This window comes from Ixodes scapularis, unplaced genomic scaffold (genome assembly GCF_016920785.2).
Source record: "Ixodes scapularis isolate PalLabHiFi unplaced genomic scaffold, ASM1692078v2 PGA_scaffold9__187_contigs__length_104089568, whole genome shotgun sequence".
Lineage (NCBI taxonomy): Eukaryota > Metazoa > Arthropoda > Arachnida > Ixodida > Ixodidae > Ixodes > Ixodes scapularis.
This window is the reverse complement of record NW_024609884.1, coordinates 86,092,690-86,111,617: the sequence shown is the minus strand read 5'-3', so window position 1 is coordinate 86,111,617 and position 18,928 is coordinate 86,092,690. Positions and strand designations below refer to the sequence as shown.

At 45.2% G+C, this 18,928-nt stretch overlaps 1 protein-coding gene across 1 annotated transcript in view; it reads right to left on the bottom strand.

Moving 5' to 3' along the window:
* Positions 1-18,928, bottom strand: part of LOC8025424 (mitotic checkpoint protein BUB3) — a 32,387-nt gene that overhangs the window by 1,226 nt on the left and 12,233 nt on the right. The window contains exons 3-4 of the mRNA XM_029970820.4: positions 18,485-18,706; positions 15,397-15,580 (exon numbers count right to left, since the gene is read on the bottom strand). Coding sequence (XP_029826680.1) covers positions 15,397-15,580; positions 18,485-18,706 — 406 coding nt within the window. The remainder of the gene's footprint in view (positions 1-15,396; positions 15,581-18,484; positions 18,707-18,928) is intronic.

The window sequence follows — 18,928 nt, the reverse complement described above, 5'->3', positions numbered from 1 at the left end:
TGCGCTGTGTGCAGTCACGCCTCGCTTCACTCGAACACACTTTAAGACAATCTCGGGCCTGAGTGCATCAAGCCTTGCCAGAACTGCCAAGGGTTCGCCAGGCGGCCGCTTTCTGCTCCCAGCTTCGACCTCCACAATGGTGCACAACTTTGGCCAGTGTTGCTGCTTTCACATTAGCAGACAACATTTGGAAGTGGGAGTCTGCATTGCTGGCTTCAGACACCACACTTGCATGTTCCTCCATAAAAAAAGATGTTTCGCTGCCATGGTGATACTGACCATAGCAGACGGACTTTAAGATGGCAAGATCAGTTGCATACTTGGGCCATTTTGCCGTGATTTTCAATGGGCGGAATGTGAGCAGAAAGAGTTTGAAATAAAGACTTAACGCGGATGGACAATTTTCTGTAGCGCCTATAATATTTTGACGAGACTTACATGAAAAGTATGTTTTTAAGCTCACAATTTGGATCAACTTTCTTGTACTGCAACATGGGGCTAAACTACTGCTGTGCCAAAATTTTATTGGACGAAAAATAATTTTTAGTGTGCGAAACAGTCGGTCAAAGATCTGTGCCCTCCTTCCCCAAACCAGGGGGGAGGATGCAGATCCTCGCTTCTTTTTTTATGACGTAGACGCCGAAGGCATCTTTAAGAAATTTAGAGAAGGTGAGAGTCACATGTCTATAACAATTACTAATGACGTTCAAGAAACATGTTTTCCGCAACCAATTATAATTGCACTATGTCACTCATTTTGAAATATAAAAACTCGGAGCCCGAAAGTGTTAGTGACCAGGCATTGGCCGTCTCCTGGCTTTCTTCTTATTGTAAACATGGTGGAGCTCGGCGGCTGGGCTGAGGGCATAGAGAGGGCTGAAGATAATAGAAATGTCAACAAAACCTCAGACAAGCTTTTTCTTTTTTTTTTTTTTTATGTCGAATAACTTTTTGAATTTCAGGAGAGCATTAGTCGAGAGATCAAGATCAGGTCGAGAGATCAAGTCTGCAACATGTCCTTTTTCTCTTTACCTATTTAAAAAGTGTTTGAGACCCTTTGAGTAGACTGCAAAAAAAGAAAATAGAACTAAAAGTGCTGTGGCATCAGCACACGGAGAAAGGCCCCATGGCAAGCGCAGAGCGAAGTATGTAGGCGCTGATTGACCGTCTGGCAGATGCAAACGCTAGTGATTGCCGCAATCTATAAAAAGGAAAATGAGAAAGTTAAACGACACTTCCTGCCGGAGTGCATCATTTCGCCTGCTAGTATGTCATAGATTTGGGCGAGAGTTCGAAAATATTTTTCTTCCTTGCATATATGCAGTTCCCAATCGTTTACAACAATAACAAAAAATAAATATTGATGCTGGGTTTGTCAGAGGCCCTTTAAGATTTCTGTACATGACCAATTAATGTGGCGATGGAAACAGCTACACTAATAATGTCTAGAACACTGCAGATAATCTGAGCACTAGCAATCCAGGCACAAGGTTGTGATGAATATTGCAGCACAGCTGTCAAAAAAAACCATCAGCTTTTAAAGAAACATTGAAGTAAGAAAAGATAATTTTGAAGTGTTTAGATGGAACACGACGTACAACACAATGAATTTTTCATGAAAAAAAAAATTGACGTGCCTAAATGACACATATACATTGCAAAATAAATTTTTAATGAAAGAAAAAAAAAATTAAAAAGGTTGTGCGACAATTTTTGGACTCCAGTTAAATAGCTGTGTGAGTTGTTCCCTGTCATGTCTTGAGTAAAGAACTGAAAGCCAATTTTGCTTGCGGGCATTAATTTGTTTTTAATAAATGGTCCAAAAATTGAAGTTTTGGGCACCTCCCAACCTTTCTCAACTTGTACACCGTTTTCTGAGTCACGTGCACAGTGACGTGTAGCAGGATGCACTGGGGACAGAGTATCCGTTTCAGAGCCTCCAGCGGCGAAGTGCACGCTGTCTCTGCTTACGATTTAGATGGCGACCTTGAGGGTTGGTCTGAGCCACTGATCTCTATGACAATTTGCTGGAGCGCTGGATCTCTGCTTTGAGCCCAGTCTGGGCAAGCGAGAAGATCCGAGGCACAGGCGTTCCGAGAAATCGTCCCAATCATGGCATGGCAAGTCTGATAATGGGAATTCAGACGCCGACATGAGCAAGCCGTTTACTCAAAGGAGACCTAAGAAGAGGAGGCTGTGCAGTGTCAGTGACTTCCAATCTGGCCCGGACTCCTTCAATGGACAACATTACAAGAGGCTTAAGAGGTGCAACTCCAGAAAGAGAAAGCTGTCGTCTGGGCTGGGAGACACAAATTGCGAAGATAACCACCCCAAGAAAGCATCATCTGACCGTGGCTGGAAGAGCAAGGACCACAGCAGTGACACTAGGGAGCCAAAGCTGAACAAGCAAAAAGGTCCAAGACAGTGGCGCTCGAGGAGGCGGCTCTGGGTCTTCCGTTCTGGTCCAAAGGCTTCCGATGAACACCGTGACCAAACGTTCAGCCATGCAACTCCAGAAAGCTCTCTTCAGGGCTGGGGGAAAGCAAAAGCCACGGCACCTATCCCAAGGAGCAGTCCATCAGAGGCAGTACGAGCAACAGGTCTGGAGGGAACAGCAGTGAACGCATGCGGGATGAAGAAACTTCGACACAGAGCCTCTTTGACGAGAAACACAGGAGCTACAAGGAGTCATCCATCGTGAAGTCGGGAGACAAGCTGCCAAACATGTCTCAGGCTTCTGCTGCAAGAAGGGAACATAATCGACGGAATGCAGGAGCATTGCCTGATAAGTCTTCAATCTCGTCCAAGTACCTCGAGACCCATGAGCATGTACCCAACTTGCAGCTGGTGCTTCATTCCGCGATAAAGACAGATGCAAAAATCAAGTCAGAACTTTCCGACTGTGACTTCAAGCGGACTGTCGAGTCTAGGGACCAGGGCTGTTCTAGTGAGAGTGGCACCAAGAACAGACTGGGTGTAGGTCGGAGGGCAAGGTTCTCGCCGGCGAGAAATTTCAGAAAGGAGCGGAAGAGGCAGAGGCCGCCAGAAAAGGGGAAAGCTTAATTTTAATGTCTTTTCCTGGAGTCGGCTTAGCCAGGGGTATGAATAGGTTTTCTTTTCATGGGAGTCCAATTTTATTGCGTTTCGTTGAGCTGCAGTGCGTTGTGTTAGCAAGCGCTAAAGTGTATCTCGCATCACGGTAGAAAGCCTTCGGGGCGAAGTAGAAAGGAGCACAGCTAAATGGGAATGCTGATGGCCTACACTGGAACTTCGAAGACATGAGCGAGCTCCATAATCGGATGGTACAAATTTATAAAGTTTTTTTGTTCGTTTCCAATCCTTGGAAATTATGATTTTGATTTTGTGATTGTGTTTTTATTTCGAAGCACGCTACCCTAACATTGTTTTGTATTTCCTGTATTAAAGAGCTTAGCGACAGCCTGAGCTTTGCCTCTCGAGTGAGGGAGAATTTTGGTAGTAGGTGGAGGGTTGTCTTTAATGTTATTTGGTCTAGTGGATCGGGGGAGAAAAGCGAAGCACCTGTCGGTGCTGGGATCGTGGCTTGCTATGTTTGTCCCGCCCTCTTGTGACCGGAGCTGAGGTCTCCCCTCCCCCCTCCAGAGATTTTAAAATCGGCCCTCGCCTATGTCACCAGGCAGGTGGCGAACACCGGACCCTCTCCCAAGAAAGCAAGACACTCATCAAGTCAGCACAGTAGTGTTGGACTGCAGCCCTTCTGATGAGCTCAGTGGCGGCGGAGGTGTTGTTGCGATGGGCTTTGGTCAAGGTCATGTTCCTTCCTTCATCCCCCTTCTTACCCCACAGCGGGGGTGTGCCGTCCCATTATAAGTGGGCAGTCAATGACCGGTAACCTCGCCCAGCGCCGTGTTGACGTCGCAACGCCTGGACGAAAAGTTGACACCTAATTACGAAAGGGTGAGCGGAGACCTCGACGGTGGATTACCGGACGAAGGTTCTGAGCAACGGAGCCAAATGCGGGGATCAGACCTCAGACAAAAGGGACAGGGCAAGCTTCCGATGTGGACTTCTCCGAAGGTTGACCATTTCTCAAACAGGTCAGATAATTGTCCGCCGCCACCCGCTGATTATCCGGCCGAATACCTTTCTGAGCCACGGCGTCGCCCATTGAAGGGAGCCATTACAATCCGTCTGCTGCGACATTGTGTGGGGGGGTGTGCATATGTGCCTGCTCAAACAGGTCAGATAATCGTCCGCCGCCACCTGCAGAGACGGAGCCAGATGTGACGTTTGTTGGCAGCTTGGCCACCATTGGCTGCCAACCGCTGGGGTACCGAACAGCGACCTTATAAAAGGAGCGAACAAGAGATCGCAAAGGTGCTCTCGGACGATGCAGGTACTTCTGTAAGTATGTATTAAACAGAGTTTATCGTGAGAGACCCTCCCGTCTCCTGATGTTCCTGCCTGGAGTTGTCCTGCCGTTCCTGTCCTGGCCTGGCCCTGCCTAATCCTGCCTGGGGAGCTCCTCGGTCGCAACACCATGGTAACTGTCTAGGCTTGACAGTGCTAGAGCGGGTGATATAAAATGGCCGACCGATGGCCGCATTTGCAGAGGGGCAACCAGCGATCCAGCAAATTGTCATATGGTGAATTCCGCTCGCAGATCTCGAGCGCTCCAAAAGAGCTCCATTTGGAGCGCGCATATTCCGCTCGCAGATCTGGCTCGAGCTGGTCATCTTCCGCTCGTAGATCTCTGGCAGCGCCCGCTCCACGGAGCGCCCCAAACTCCGCCGAACTTGCTCTGCGGGGTTTCACAGATCTCTCCGGAAGTTGACAGAGCGGCCCACGTGATTTCCGTCTAAATCGGCGGTGCGCATGCGCAGCGAGGTTGGCGAGATCGGCGGGCCGGTCGGGTCGTGGAGTTGGATCTGTTCGGGTGCGTCGGTTGTTTACTCTGGATTGTGACGGCTCCAATGCTTCTTCGCGTAGATCAGGGATAAAAAGCCGGGAATGTGGAGCGTGGCAAATCGTAAGCGCTGACTCTGTGATCGCGAGGAAGAACGAGAAAAGGAACGACAGAAAAGCCAGAGGCAGACGCAAGGTTAGGCCTATTCATTCTGCAGCCAGTGATTGTTTACCTTTTTGCACTGCATTCCGTCGGCGTTTTCCCGTGAAATAAAGCAAGAAGTGGCTAGGCAACGACCGCGCAAGTGATGGTTTGTTACCTCTGTGTTTATTAAAGTCGTATTACAAATCTGAACTCCACCGCTGGCAATCGCTGTCCGTGCCCCGCCGCTTCGAGGCGGCCGAAAGGTATGTGGCAGTGCTGAACGCGGACGTCTTCGTTATTTGTGACATGGGCGCCGTGGTACGTATAATTTCGCCCGGTCTGTGTCGCGTGTTACTTCTGCAGCTAAGCAGTGACAGTCGTCACTGGTCGTCGGAAAGATTAGTTGGCTGAGGCGTTGGTGGGCTTGTCGAGTTCGAGCAGCGGCCATTTTGTACGGCGGAGGGAGAAGGGGTGGGTAGGGGTGTGGGGGAGGTCGCTCCAAAAATGCAAGTTTATCTTCCCCTCGTCGATTCGGAGCGGGTCCCACGGAGCGGAATTTTGCCTCCCTCGCGGATTTTGGAAAGCGCTCCAGATCTATGAGTGGAATTCACCAATAGAGATCAGTAGTCTCAGCGATGGGGAAAAGGGGGGAGGGGGAGGAGGGGGGGGGGCACGAAGCACTTTTGTAAAGAAGTTGGAGTCACATACTAGCGATGGGGTGAGACTCGAGAGAGTTTTGTTCACTTTGGGTAGATGGAGCCACTAAAACTGAATATACCTATACTCCGTTTACCCTTAAGCTGAGACTAGAAGCTCCGTCTTCAGCGCGAGCTCGCTCGCTTCTGGAGTGCTTTGGTTGCGCGTGCCTGTCTGTTCACACTTGCGTTAGCAAGGGTAGAAAGGGTACAGGGAAAGGGTGCAAGGGTACAGTACAATTTTGTCGATGATATGAGGTTTTAAACGCAATTACTCATATTGAAACAAAAATACTTATAAAATGTAGCCTGAGACTGAGCACAGTTTCACATCCAGGCAATTTATTACAATGCACCCAGGTTGGCGTCATGCCTTAGTTCCGATGGCCGCCACTCATGGCTACAAATTGCAAAATAGTCCCGTTTCTTGCTTTGCTAATATGCAAGGGAATCGGGATAATGAAAAACAGAGCCGGTTTTGCACCTCTTTCAGTAACGTAAAAAAGTAAAAATTAAAAACTGTGAATTCTTTTGAAGTTGAAATTGTTGCATCGCCCCTTTAAAAAGAAGCTGAAACACTTTTTTCAAGAAATGAGATAGAGGTTGATTCTAGCATAGTTTTATCCCGTGGATCTGAATATCACGTTCGTTTACCCTGGAGATGTAACTAAACGTGAGCGAACACGAAAAACCTCCGACCAGTCATGACGTTACAAAAGGATCTTTCGGCTGCCAAGTGCGTGTCGCTAGAGGGCTGCGCGTACAATTGCAAGTTTTCCAGCTATATCCCCCGCACTGGCAACAGTTGTGACGTCTTTTAATGCGAAAGCATTAACTGTCCCATGGAACGAGCCGACGCCATCAGTTTGAAGCGCGAAAACGGCATCTAGTTTCCGCGATCCCAAATGGCCTCGAGATCGACCTAGAGGTGGCGCTACGGTCGCGCTATCATCATCATCAAAGCGGGGATAGGAGAACGGCCGCCCCATAGGCTCTCCACGTTCGCGCGCGAGACGGCATAGATTCTTGCGTTTATTTTGTCGCATACTATCAGTAGGAAAACAATTCTAGCGGAAAAGGATGCGGTACTGTTCGGTGCTTCAGTGAAGATCGAATCGTGTTGCCAGCGTGCGGCCTAAATGTTTAAAATCGCTTCTTTGGGTGCGTCGTCTGCTCTAGGCAGACGTTGGAAAGCATGGATCACCACGACTGATGCCTGTCTCCGGCTGAAGTGGAATATTTATGTTAAATATTTGTTTCTTTTAAAATGAATGTATTTGTTCATCAACGTGGGAATTAAAAAAAAAAACAATAAATTCCAACCCAGATAACATAATTACTGGTACTGTGGGTTGTGAAAATGCAGCTCCCATGTTTTTTTGTTTTTTTTTAACTTCTAGCTTTTGCAGTAATATAAATATTTAGAATGAAGATAAATTAGCGCTGTATTGGAAATGATCATGCTATTGAGTTCATCTGCCCTTTCACTTTGCCATAGTGTGGGTAAGTTTTTTGGAGTCTGAACAAATGTACTGCGTTGCGATGAGGAGAGTGTGTCTCTTCTAGTTAAGATCTGCAAACTGCACGGTTGGCAGGACAACTGAAACAAGTGAAACAAACAGTTCTAATATATCTGCCGTGACTGTAATAAACGAGTGTAACCGAGCAACGCAGCAATGCTAATGTTATTAAATGCTTTTCTCGGTAGTGTGGGTTCACCAGCTTCAATTTTCTCGGTGAGGGCCGCGAATGTCGAGAGGCTAATACTATAAATTTCTGGCTAAATAATCTTGTATTCAAACACAGTAGACTCTGCAACCCTAACAAACGACGCGCACCACGACACAGACAGCATCGGCCGCAGTGATACTCTTTTACTGATAACGGCTAGCGAGGCTTCACGAGACTTTCCGATCACCCTCCGGCCTCACCTAAAGCAAGACTGGGCAGCTCATTGATTCACTTTCAGATTATTCAAGTAATGCTTTATTGAAATTTTTTTTTTGCCGGTTAATTGGAGTCTTGTGCTGGAGAAAATCAACAAGGAGTAAAAAATGCCTGCTTTAATCTTTTTGACGTCTTTATTTTTTTTTTTTGTGACACAAGCTTGCACAATAAACCACTTCAGCGTGCTTGTCATTTCACCGAGGGCGATTATACTGTTTAAATAATAACTTGAAAAATACTTGATTTTAAAAGGCCTTCCAGTGTTCATATTTACGTAGGACTCACAACGTGAAGTTTAGAGTGGGAATGCAATATCCCATTTATGGCACAGTAAAACCAGTAAAGAAATGTGAAGTTTTAACGTCTTTCACGCAATATGACCGGCGAAAAATCAACATATGAATTTATTGATTGATTAGTCTATTCAAGGACAGCGATCAGTCGGGTTAATTTTCTAATCAAACCACAGACCCACTCAACATTCAATGCTTTATGAAAGCCACGGTTTGTGCGAGATAACAAAAATATGTGAGACCAGCGATTGTATACAAACCAACACACTAAAATTATGGAAGCTTCCGACTTAATAATAATCGCTTTGCTGAATTTATGTGCATGGGAAATGATACAACACAACCTTTCGTAAGAAGAAACGGCAACAAAAACGTGAAACAATTAATAAGGAATGTCAAGCTCAGCCTGAAACGGGGCTTGCGTCGTCGAGATCCATGCTTCCGGGCGTGCGCCCGTAGCAGACGACGCACGGCGGTATCCCCGCTCTCGCGCGTTTCCAATTTCGGCCGCACGGTGGCGACACGGTTCGATCTCGAGGCGAATAGGAGCGGAGTTAAGCTGATGGATTTTCGGCTTCGGTCCCATTGGTGCCATGGCATGCATCGACAAGGGTCCCCATTGGCCGCTGCGCGTCAGTTTGTGTGGCGTCATCCTGACTGCGTTATCACACTGTTGTGTTACCACTGATCTGTCATACTAACTGACCTGTGCGCATGCTCGCGTTCACTCGCCTCTTATCGGTTGTATGGCGCGTGGCAATATATACGGCACATGGAATAAACCAAGGGGTTCGTTCTGCTGGGAACTATGCTGCTGTCAGTTCTTTCCTCGCGCTGCAAGGCGCACGACAGTTTGAACGATCGCTCACCCGATGGCGCTGCGTGTCCGCGAGGCAGTGGCTCCGCCGTTCCACGCCCAAGATCAACGCGTTGTAAGCCACAGATTAAAGAAGGGAGCGAACAGCGACGTGCGTGCTTTTGCATTCACAACTCATAAGAAGTGCTTAGGAGTACCTCGGGCCTTTTTATGCACTTTCTCAAAAAAAGCAAGAGTGCGCGTGCGTAGCTTTGATAGGAGCTGAAGATGCGCGAAAGCGGAGTTCCTAAAACTCCTTTTGTGACTTCACGCTCCGGGAAGGAGGGCCTCCGTGCAGCCTCCATGCACCAAATTAAAAAATAATTTCGATATTCGAGATCTTGGAGGTCAAATGAAGACGATTTAAGTGTGTTTCCTCCAATACAAAACTGCTTCAGCTTCCCTAAAGAGACACTGAAAGCCCCTAAATATTTTTTATATTTTTGTAGGCGATTAATAATGATATCAGAAGACCACGCAATCAATATTTTGCTACAGTGTCAGACAGGGTGTCGAACCGGAACCGAACCGAACCGAAACCGAACCGGTATTTTTTCCGGAACTGAACCCGAACCGTTATATTGTTATCACGATGAACCCGAACCGGAACTGAACCGGAAAAAAATAATGGTTACCGGTTCATGTCAAAACGGTTCGGCCACGCACTGTTGGCAATGAATGTGCTATCAATGCCATTTGTTTTTTAAGTGCCGTCAACTGACACACACCTCGCTTACATATTTTTCTTCTCCACTCAGTCTTAGGAATATAAATGCTGCATCCATGAATCTTGACAAACGCTGCATCCATGAATCTTGACATAGAAACCAGTATTGCGCTGGTCGCGGCTTGCACGGAAGAAAGAGAATTGGAAGGCTGTGAAAAAAAAAAAAAAATCGCGTCACGGGATTTCATTTTCCTACAATCTCGTAAATCCTAAATGCTGCTGTGTGCTCATTTCATAACGCGTTTCTAGAATGCGCGAGTTCTTGAAGCTTGCTTCCATCGGAATGAGAAAAGAAAAGGCTGTGGAGTTTGATAATAATGCATCCGGTTTCGTATAGGCGCTTAGAAGCTAACATATTTGTGAGACAGCGAACTCTTCTATTTTAATATTTATCCTATTACGTCCTTCTGGCGTTGCGTTTGGTGAAGTGTTTTTAATATTCCGTATCTTGTTTAATGAAAACTTCTTTAAGGGTCTAATTTGAGTTACCGAAGGCTAGTTCAAATAAAGAAAGCTGTATTTTCTCCCCACTGTTCCTTCAATTGCTTACACGCCGAGGTGGCGGGATAGTTAGCGAGTTCTACTTGTAAGTGGGTTTGTAAGGAGGTCGCGGATTTTACAGCTACTGCGTCGGACCCGATTAGATGAAGTCCGAATGCGTAAACGTCGGTGAGGTAACCTTTGAGTGCACATAAAGAAACCATTCCTGGTAGAAATCCCTGAGCCTTACACTACGATGTATCCCGTTTCGTATGTGCTGATTTCAGATGTTTTATTTGTAATTTATTTTGATGTTGCAATTTGTCATTTGTAATTTCCGAACCGGTTTGCAGATCGAATTAATCGAACCGGAACTGAACCGGAACAAAATAAATTTACCTGAACCTGAACCGTAACCGAACCCGTATTTTTTTCGGTTCGACACACTGGTGTCAGATATATTTTCAATAAAGTAAAAAAACGCAACTGCTCAAAACCAAAACTGGACTGGTGAGGAAGGAGAAATATAGAGGAGGAGAGCATTGGCCGAAAGTCACTTGACTCCGCAACTTTTATTTTTTTTTATTTCAATCAATGTATTAGCGGTTTTTTAGAAGTCACAAAAAATGGGTATCATATTTCTTTTTCTATTTTTATTATTAAGTCTGTGCCTTCATGACCCACCACTTTGACTGTAGTATTTGGTGGTTGTGTTTAAACCATAGAAAACGGAAAACGGCACGTGACCACAGTGAAGAGAGGGAGTGCGACTCAAACCGGCCAGTTCTCGATCAGCGGTTTTCAGGTAGAAAGAAAGTGAATTTCAAGCCGCAAATTGTTTTCTGAGTAGGTGGGCTCTCATGTGTCTAAATGGGACACATGACACAAAATGAATTTTCCATTAAAACATAATATTTTGAAGTTTTGAGACACATAACAAATAACCATAACCATAACACATAACAAATAAAACAAATATTTTGAGACACATATGTCACCAAAAAAAATTTCTTCCTTAAATTATTTTTTTAAAGTGCCTAGAGATGTACTACTGAGTATGAATGCAAGCAATGCAAACAGCAGAGTGCGTGGCTTACGATAGATGCTGTGGTACCCAGAGGGCACTAGTAACTGATAAAACTACGGGATGGAAAAGGGCTCCGAGGGTGCGCGCCTACTCTGATGTGCATACCCTTGTAGCCACTCCCTGGTTTTATCAGAGTCTAGTTGCCTCTAGGTCGCGCAGCATGTATCGGTGGCCACACGTTCCGCTGCTCGCATTCTATGCATACCCGACAGTCCGTCACAACATCAATTTTCCACTCAAAATATATCTGAAAGTGCCTAGATGGGACACATACATCACAAAACAAATTTTTCACTAAAACAATTTAAAGTTCCTAGATGGGACATATATGTTACAAAATAAATTTTCCATTAAAAAAAATTTACGCCTATAATCGGTGACAGGTCAAGAAGGAAGTGGAAGCTCCTCTCACCAGCGAACACAGGAGAGGAGGTCCCCTCCTCTCCAGTGTTCGCTCTACTCATGTGGAAAGAGGTGGGAGGAGCTTCCACTTCGTTCTTGACCTGTCACCGACTATAGATGACACACAAATGTTACGCAATAAATGTTTCATTATAAGCTTTTAAGTTCCTAGATGGAAAACATATGATAAAATATTGAGGAAGCGCCCACGGTTAACATTTTTCAAACTTGGGAATTCAACAAATTATATGTTAAGCACCCAATTTGTCCGGACAAGCACCCATGTCTAGATTAACCCAGTTTTTAGTGGAAGGGGGGTGGGCGCTTCTCCGGTATTTTATGGCATGTCACAAAATAAATTTTCACTTTAAAAATATTTTAAAGTGCCTAGATAGAACAACAACATCACAAAATAAATCTTCCATTAAAAGAAAGGAAAGCTCCTAGAGGGGACACACAAATCACATTTAAAAAATTAAAAGATCCTAGATGGGACACATACAATACAAAATGAATTTTCCATAAAAAAAATGTGTGCCAAGACACACACAAATGTCACAAAATAAATTTTCCATTAAAAGTTTTTTTGAAGTAGCAATATTTTGAAAACAATGTGATTTTGGATTTTTGGTGTTTTATTATCTTTGAATCTTCATATAATCAGGACCGGTTATGATTGCAAAATTAGTCAATACGCCTTTAAAGAACTCCTGGCAATCCAGAAGGGCATATATTTGAGCCACTTCCGTGCGCGCGGTTCTTCAAATTGTGACGTCGCCCGGCGTCACATTATTTTGAGAAGTAGGCCTAGCCGTCTACTCTCCATGCATTCTTCTCCAGCTTCTATTTTTCACAATTTTTTTTCTCTCCAGCTGCAAAAGTGTGTTGTTACACATCTATGGTATTATTCAAACACATTCTTATATTTTTGTAATTTTGGGGCGTCTTCACAGTTTGTGCTCAAGTATTTTTATTCTTAATATTGTCCTGTCACAATCAGATTTGGCATACATATCCTTTAGAATATGTAGAGTGCAAATATCTAGGTTTCGTTAGAATGTATACTTTTTATATTTATGAAAATTTAAAAAACTTTCCTTAACCATTTAAAACTGTTTTTTGTGATTTTCAATTATTTTAAAATGAAATAGGTTCCATACAGATTATTTTTGTTGTTCATTGCACTCAGTTGTTTAACCCCTCGCCTACTAATAATGATTAATTATTTATGGTCCGTAATAACTCATTATTACGGGCCATAAAGCCCGACTACGAGTGTAACTCGTGTTTTGGTTTCGGCGCTTGTTTAGAGCGCTCTCTGGCAGATGGCAAAACCAGCCCTGTTGCTCCATTTACCTTGGGTTGTTTGCTCGTTTGTTGTGCTGTTTGACAGAGAACACTCCATTTAGCCAAGGAAAAATAAAAGCAGTCGCTCGTGAGTGTTCACGCTAAAAAAACATGGCTATGGCGGGGGGTCCGTTTTAGCCAACAAAGAGATTCAAAACTTTCTTTTTAAAAGGGATTAATGCTCAGGCATATGTGACAACGAATCCTTCAGCCTTTCCAATTTTTAGAAATCAGACAATAGTTTGATGGGCAGTGACAGGAGTGATGAAAACAATGTGAATCCTGCAAGCATTCTATCAACTTCGGCGTCTGCACGTCAGTGGGACTCTGGTCAGAAGTCCCGATTTAGAGCAAGATATAACACCTGGAAGTCGAAAAAATGTTTTTGTCTAATTTTAATGCCAATTGCCCATTTAAAACATGATTTTGCTGTACGTTCCTTGAAGAAAAAAAATGAGTTGGCAAAGGCTTAAAGAGATACTTCAACGAAATTTGAAATATTCCCGTCGTGTCCAAAGATAGGTTGAATATGATCCACAATATCCGTAAATGACCATCGCACATTTGTATTTTAAGCCTGGTGGCTGTATTTTTCGTTATAAACGGCCCACCCTGGCAAGCGCTCAGAGACGGCCCAGCGGAGACCACGTGACAACCAACGCAATCGTGACGTAGGTCGTCTCGGGACGAGCAAAGCTACGGCGAGGCTGACGTCGAGAGGATGGCCTAGTCGTTCCAGCCACCGAAGCGGCTGCTTTTGTACGAATGTTGAGTGACGGGTTAATCTTCTATAATCTTGTAGGGGGACAATAGTGACTTCTGCGACACACAAAAGGCATTCTCCGGAAAAGGGGAGTTCCTCCTTCCCCTCTTCTCTCGTTGTGGCCGGAGGCGAGACAATCTCCGTCACTAACTGTCAAGGTTCTTTAAAAGCGAGGCGTTAGCGACATCTACCAGGTGCTCTTTGCTAATCGTTTAATTCGTTTTAAAATTCCTTTTCAAGGCTTTTTTAACAAGATATTGGTATGTTCGATGTGATACTGCTCCTTTCAACACATATAGGCCAAAAAATAAGCGCCGAAATTTCGTTGTAGTATCCCTTTAAAAGGAGCAAATTAGCTTAGTATTTTACTAGGCTCTTCTAAGTGCGTTGCCATGTATCGCGCATGTGCAAGAACAATTTCTTTCTGCCATGTGCATTACACCCAGAACATAAAAAAAAAAAAGACATATCAAAACTAATACCAGATTTATAAATAGAAGATTGACCACCATAAACTAAAAATTTAAATTATTTATGGTAAATAGTAAAATCAAAATATTCTGTCTCTTAAGTTCCTGGATGCGACACATTAGAGCAACCGTATAGGCTCTGTTTGCAGAGCCAGAGTATTGCATTCCTTTTCCTTTAGCCGCCAACTCCGTATTGGCGAAGAAGCAATGTTGTGCGGCGAGCTGGATCCAACCTTCACAAAGCGGTCGCTTTCCCGCATGAAGGTTGCAGGTGCCAAGTTTTAGGCAGAGCATGTTTCTCACTTTGCATTTGCGAAATATACATCCTACACTACAATCGAACCAACTGGAAGGTCCCTTGACCATTGAACATTATGTGTAGTCACTGGGTGCAGTGTAATCACACTGTTTATAACGCGAGCGATGTTTTAAAATGTGTTTCCAAAGTCTGGGAAGCAGACGATACGGAGGACGATTGTGTTGCACGCGTCTGCAGCGCTTGCGGATTGATACACGACCGGCACGTCTGGGCACTTCGGACCAGACACAGCTTTTCAGTTTTTCGTTCATACATGAGCATTTTTTGCCAAGAAGCTACCGCTGTAAAAAATATTACGAAGTGCCTAGATGGGACACTACATCAAAAAATTAATTTTCTAATAAAAGAAAATGCAAAGTTCCTAGGAGGGACAGATACGACACAAAAAATGTTTCCATTAAAAATTTTTTTTCAAGTGGCTAGATGGGATATGTACGTCACAAAATAAAATTTTCCATTCAAAAAAGATTCTGAAGTGCCTAGTTGGGACACAAATGTCACAAAATAACTTTTTTACGAAAAACAAATTAGCGCAATCTTTGTGCTACGAGATGCAATTTAGGTGAAGGTAGCTTCACTCTAGGTCCTGCCCAGTAGCAAAAGATGCTTAGTTTACTAAGCACCACTTCTCAGCTCCAATTGGCTGGAGATAATTGACATGTGGAATGTTGATTATAAAATTGTTTCTCCATGCTGTGGTAGTGTTTTGCTCGATATATTCTTTTGTTTGAGAAACAAGTGATCTAAATAGAGCAATTGCTGTTTGAAAACATATCACAAGACCACCGCTTCCGCTTTGATGTTGAACAATAACAAACATGGCGGCTGGCATTTGTGGCGAGCAGTCGCCTAAGCGGCGTAGCTCGGTGAGCTTGTCAACTTGGATGAGTGCGAGACATTTCGCGTTTACCAAGATGACAATGAGATATCAATCGAGATATTTTCAAGACGCGAGTCAAGCCGTAGAAGCGGAAGGCCCACCTTCAATGGAGCTGAGCACAAAGCCCTGCTGGTTGGGGAAACAGCGGATGCAGCGCGTCTGGTACTTGAGGTTCGAGTCCCGCCGCTGCTTGACGTAGCCCATGTTGCGCAGGTCCCAGACGAGAACCTTGCGCAAGGCCGTGCCCACCACCAGCTTGTCACCGCACACCGACATGGTGTACACCTGCGACGTCAACAAACTCTTGCTCGACGACATCCCCCACAGGGTTCGCACCTTCCTGTCCTACTCCCATGCGGGACTGCATATTTTAGATCCACTCAGCGAAATAGCCTCGGGCCACAACCCCAATTTACCCGAGTCTTTGTCCATGCAGTCCGCAAGCAAAAACAAAAAAACAAAAAAGTATTTGTTGAAACGGGGTTATGTACATCAATTAGCAGTGATCCCTCGTCAACTAGAAGCTGAGTATCTCTATTACTCCCCAAGCCATGACGTGAAAGGCACTACATAGTTCTTCGGAGTTTATCTCAAAGAAACAAGGGGAAATGAAAGAAACTACTCTCAAATCGCTAATCGAAAAAACAAATAGTGGACCAAAGGTCACATGCGCAGGTTAAAAAATGATGTCCACTATGTGGGAAAGTGTGGCGTCGCACATCTAGGTTTTACCTTACGGCGACATACAACCTAGTTTCGCAAAAGGAAAGTCACTCATGCACAAAATTTCCCATCCCATTGGGTGTCACGGGGCACGAGGGAGAAGTCTGCACTCAACAAGGAGGGCATTTGACATTGTCTTACCCGCAACATCTAGGTAGATTGGTCCCATTATTGAAGACAGTCGATGAGTCAAGCCACCTATATTACTAATTATTGTTTTCAACACCTGCGTAGACCCTTTTCCAAATTCAGTGCAATCTGATGGCTCAAAAAGCAGTTTCACTTTTGACAAACTAATGACAATCATGAAACGGTATTTATCGGGCATTTTCTCTTTCACAGGTCAATGGTAGATAAAAATTTGTTCATCAATCAACCAATAATGTTTTCTCGATTTGTTTCAGTTTCGATGGTGTGAACATAAGAACTCACCAGTACAAAGCAGCGACCCATAAGCCCCTTGACTAAATTTCCGTCATTAAAAGGCTTTAGAGCCAGACTCGTGCCAAGAGATTGATTGGACCAAACTCCAAAATAAACGCTTACAGAACCGTTGTATCTAGTTCATGTGTCATGTTGTACCGACGTCGGGAACGAACAGGCCTCATAAGTTCTCTGCTCGTAAGTGTCTTCAAATTCTTGCTTCACCAACCCCAACAAGGCCGCCATAAGTTTGGTACAGATGCAAGGAGGTTATAGTGCGTAGAAGGCGGCGTCCGTATTCGCCATACATGAAGCAAAGTCAGGGGTGGAACTCATGAAATGTGCTTGGGAGCAGCCACGGGAGCAGCTAAAACAGCTGTTTTGGAGCAGGTTGGGAGCAGCTAAAACTACACTCTGGAGCAGGCTAGGAGCAGCTCTCAGATCAGTTTTCATTGCACTCCAGCTTGTGTCTTAGACAAGCACGGGAGCAATTTCAGTTGTGCTTAGCAGCCCAGATAAACATGAGTGGTTAGGGACCTAGGCAGATGGGATAACAGTGTAACAGATGCGAAAACTTGGAACTTTGTGAGCCTTGATATTTTCTGAGTGGCTTTCAGCTGCTCAAAATGCAAACCAGCACCGCTTATCGCACAGTCCACACGTCCTCGACAGAGTGATTTTATGTGCGAACCACGTGACGTGCGTAAGCAACGAACGTGCAGTTGCACGGAAGAACAGGGAAACAAATTTCGAGTTTCTCATATTGCGCAACTCAATATCGCAACAAAATTCGAGTTTATCCTATTGTGCAACTCAATATCGAAGCAGCAGACTACGATTAACGGAGTTATCGTATTCAAAGCGATAAGCAGGAGCAAGGTTAACGTATGCCGAGCAGATCTACCGCTCGCCTGAGAGCTGCTGGCCGGCAAGGTTTCGGATCGGACTGCGTTTCAGATCTATCAAATCACGATTTATCTTGCAGGAATGTGGTTCCAACTTCTAACGATGAAGTGCTCAAAGGAATCTTTTGCTCATTTGTTTTCAACTGACTGACGTCCGGATCCCGGGCTTCGGAGCCTCAGGCAATCTGACGCTTAACGACTCGACCTTACCTCGACCGACTTGTTTAACCGCTTATGGTTGAAGAATAACAATCCAGAGGCAGATGGTGTAGCGCTTGGAATCCGAACCCCGAGTTTTTTTCGCACACTTCCTACTCGGGATACACAGGGAGAATAAAGAGAAAAAAAGGATTGCAAGGCCGAACAAGCTAAACGCGATCATTGTTGCCAATCGAGTAGATAGAAACCGAAACCAAGACAAAATACAATTTTTTTGGCGCACGTTTTCCAATTTGGTGCATAATGGCGCGAGGTATTGACTGTGGCGCAGTTTCCGAAACATGGCGCAGGATGGCGCAGACAAATGCGTCTGGCGCAAAATGGCGCAAATGGCGTAGCCGTTCCACCCCTGAAAGTGTAACGGAAGTAGGCGTGGCCACGAAATGTTCCCTCAGTCTGTCGGCTATTGAGACAATCCTTTACATGTGTCTTTTTTCTTTTACTAAGTTCCCCATCTGTAGCGGACGCTCTTGACAGAGCGCCGAGAGCGTCGTCTAGAGCGAGTCGTCATAGCGCGGCTTGAAAAAGTCATACAAGCCCTGCTTCCAGTAGGTGTTCATTTCCCTCTGCCATAAGAATGCGCGTTCGCATTGAAACCTATTTTGGTTCACCGATCATATTGAAAGTCAGCAGCGACAATGGGCAAACGAAGCAGGCCGCCGGCGCGGAACAGACGTAGCCTAAGCCTAACGCAGTCGACCGAGCGGCGAAAAGACGATGGAAGCTTGGATGAGAGCGCGTCGGTGTGCAACGCAGTCTGGGATCAAGTTCTCTTTCCGGCGTCGCTGGGCATGATGTCATGCCAGTTCCTGCCCTACTTAAACGTCCTTGTACAGAAGCCATACATGATGATAGTGATTAAAGTTGCCAGAATGAATTTCGAAAAGGCAGTCCAGCAACAACACTCAAGAGCCAGTACCCGTTCGGCCTGGTTGAAGGTGCCGGCGTTGGTCGGGGAGCGGGGATCCCACAGCTTGACCGTGGAGTCCCAACTGCCCGAGATCACCACGTTGACGTCGGGACAGTACTCGATGCAGCGCACGGGGGCTGTGTGCTGCCCCACCACCGTCTCCGCGCTGCAGTTGAAGTCAAACGACTTGACCTGGCAGTCCACCCCTCCGCTCCAGGCGTGCACTGCATCCTAGGGAGGGACCAACTTTCAAGTTCGGGTATGCTACCACACTAACTTTCCTTCTTATTTTTTTTTAAAAATATATACTTGCGTCTCTATTTCCATTTGGCATCGCTGTAGGAAGTACAGTTTGTCACAATGAGCACATGGTTGGGGCTGAACGGGGCAAAGTACAGGCTGATGTTGCGCCTATGTTTCACCGCAGAACGTGGCATACAGTTCATTGCATTC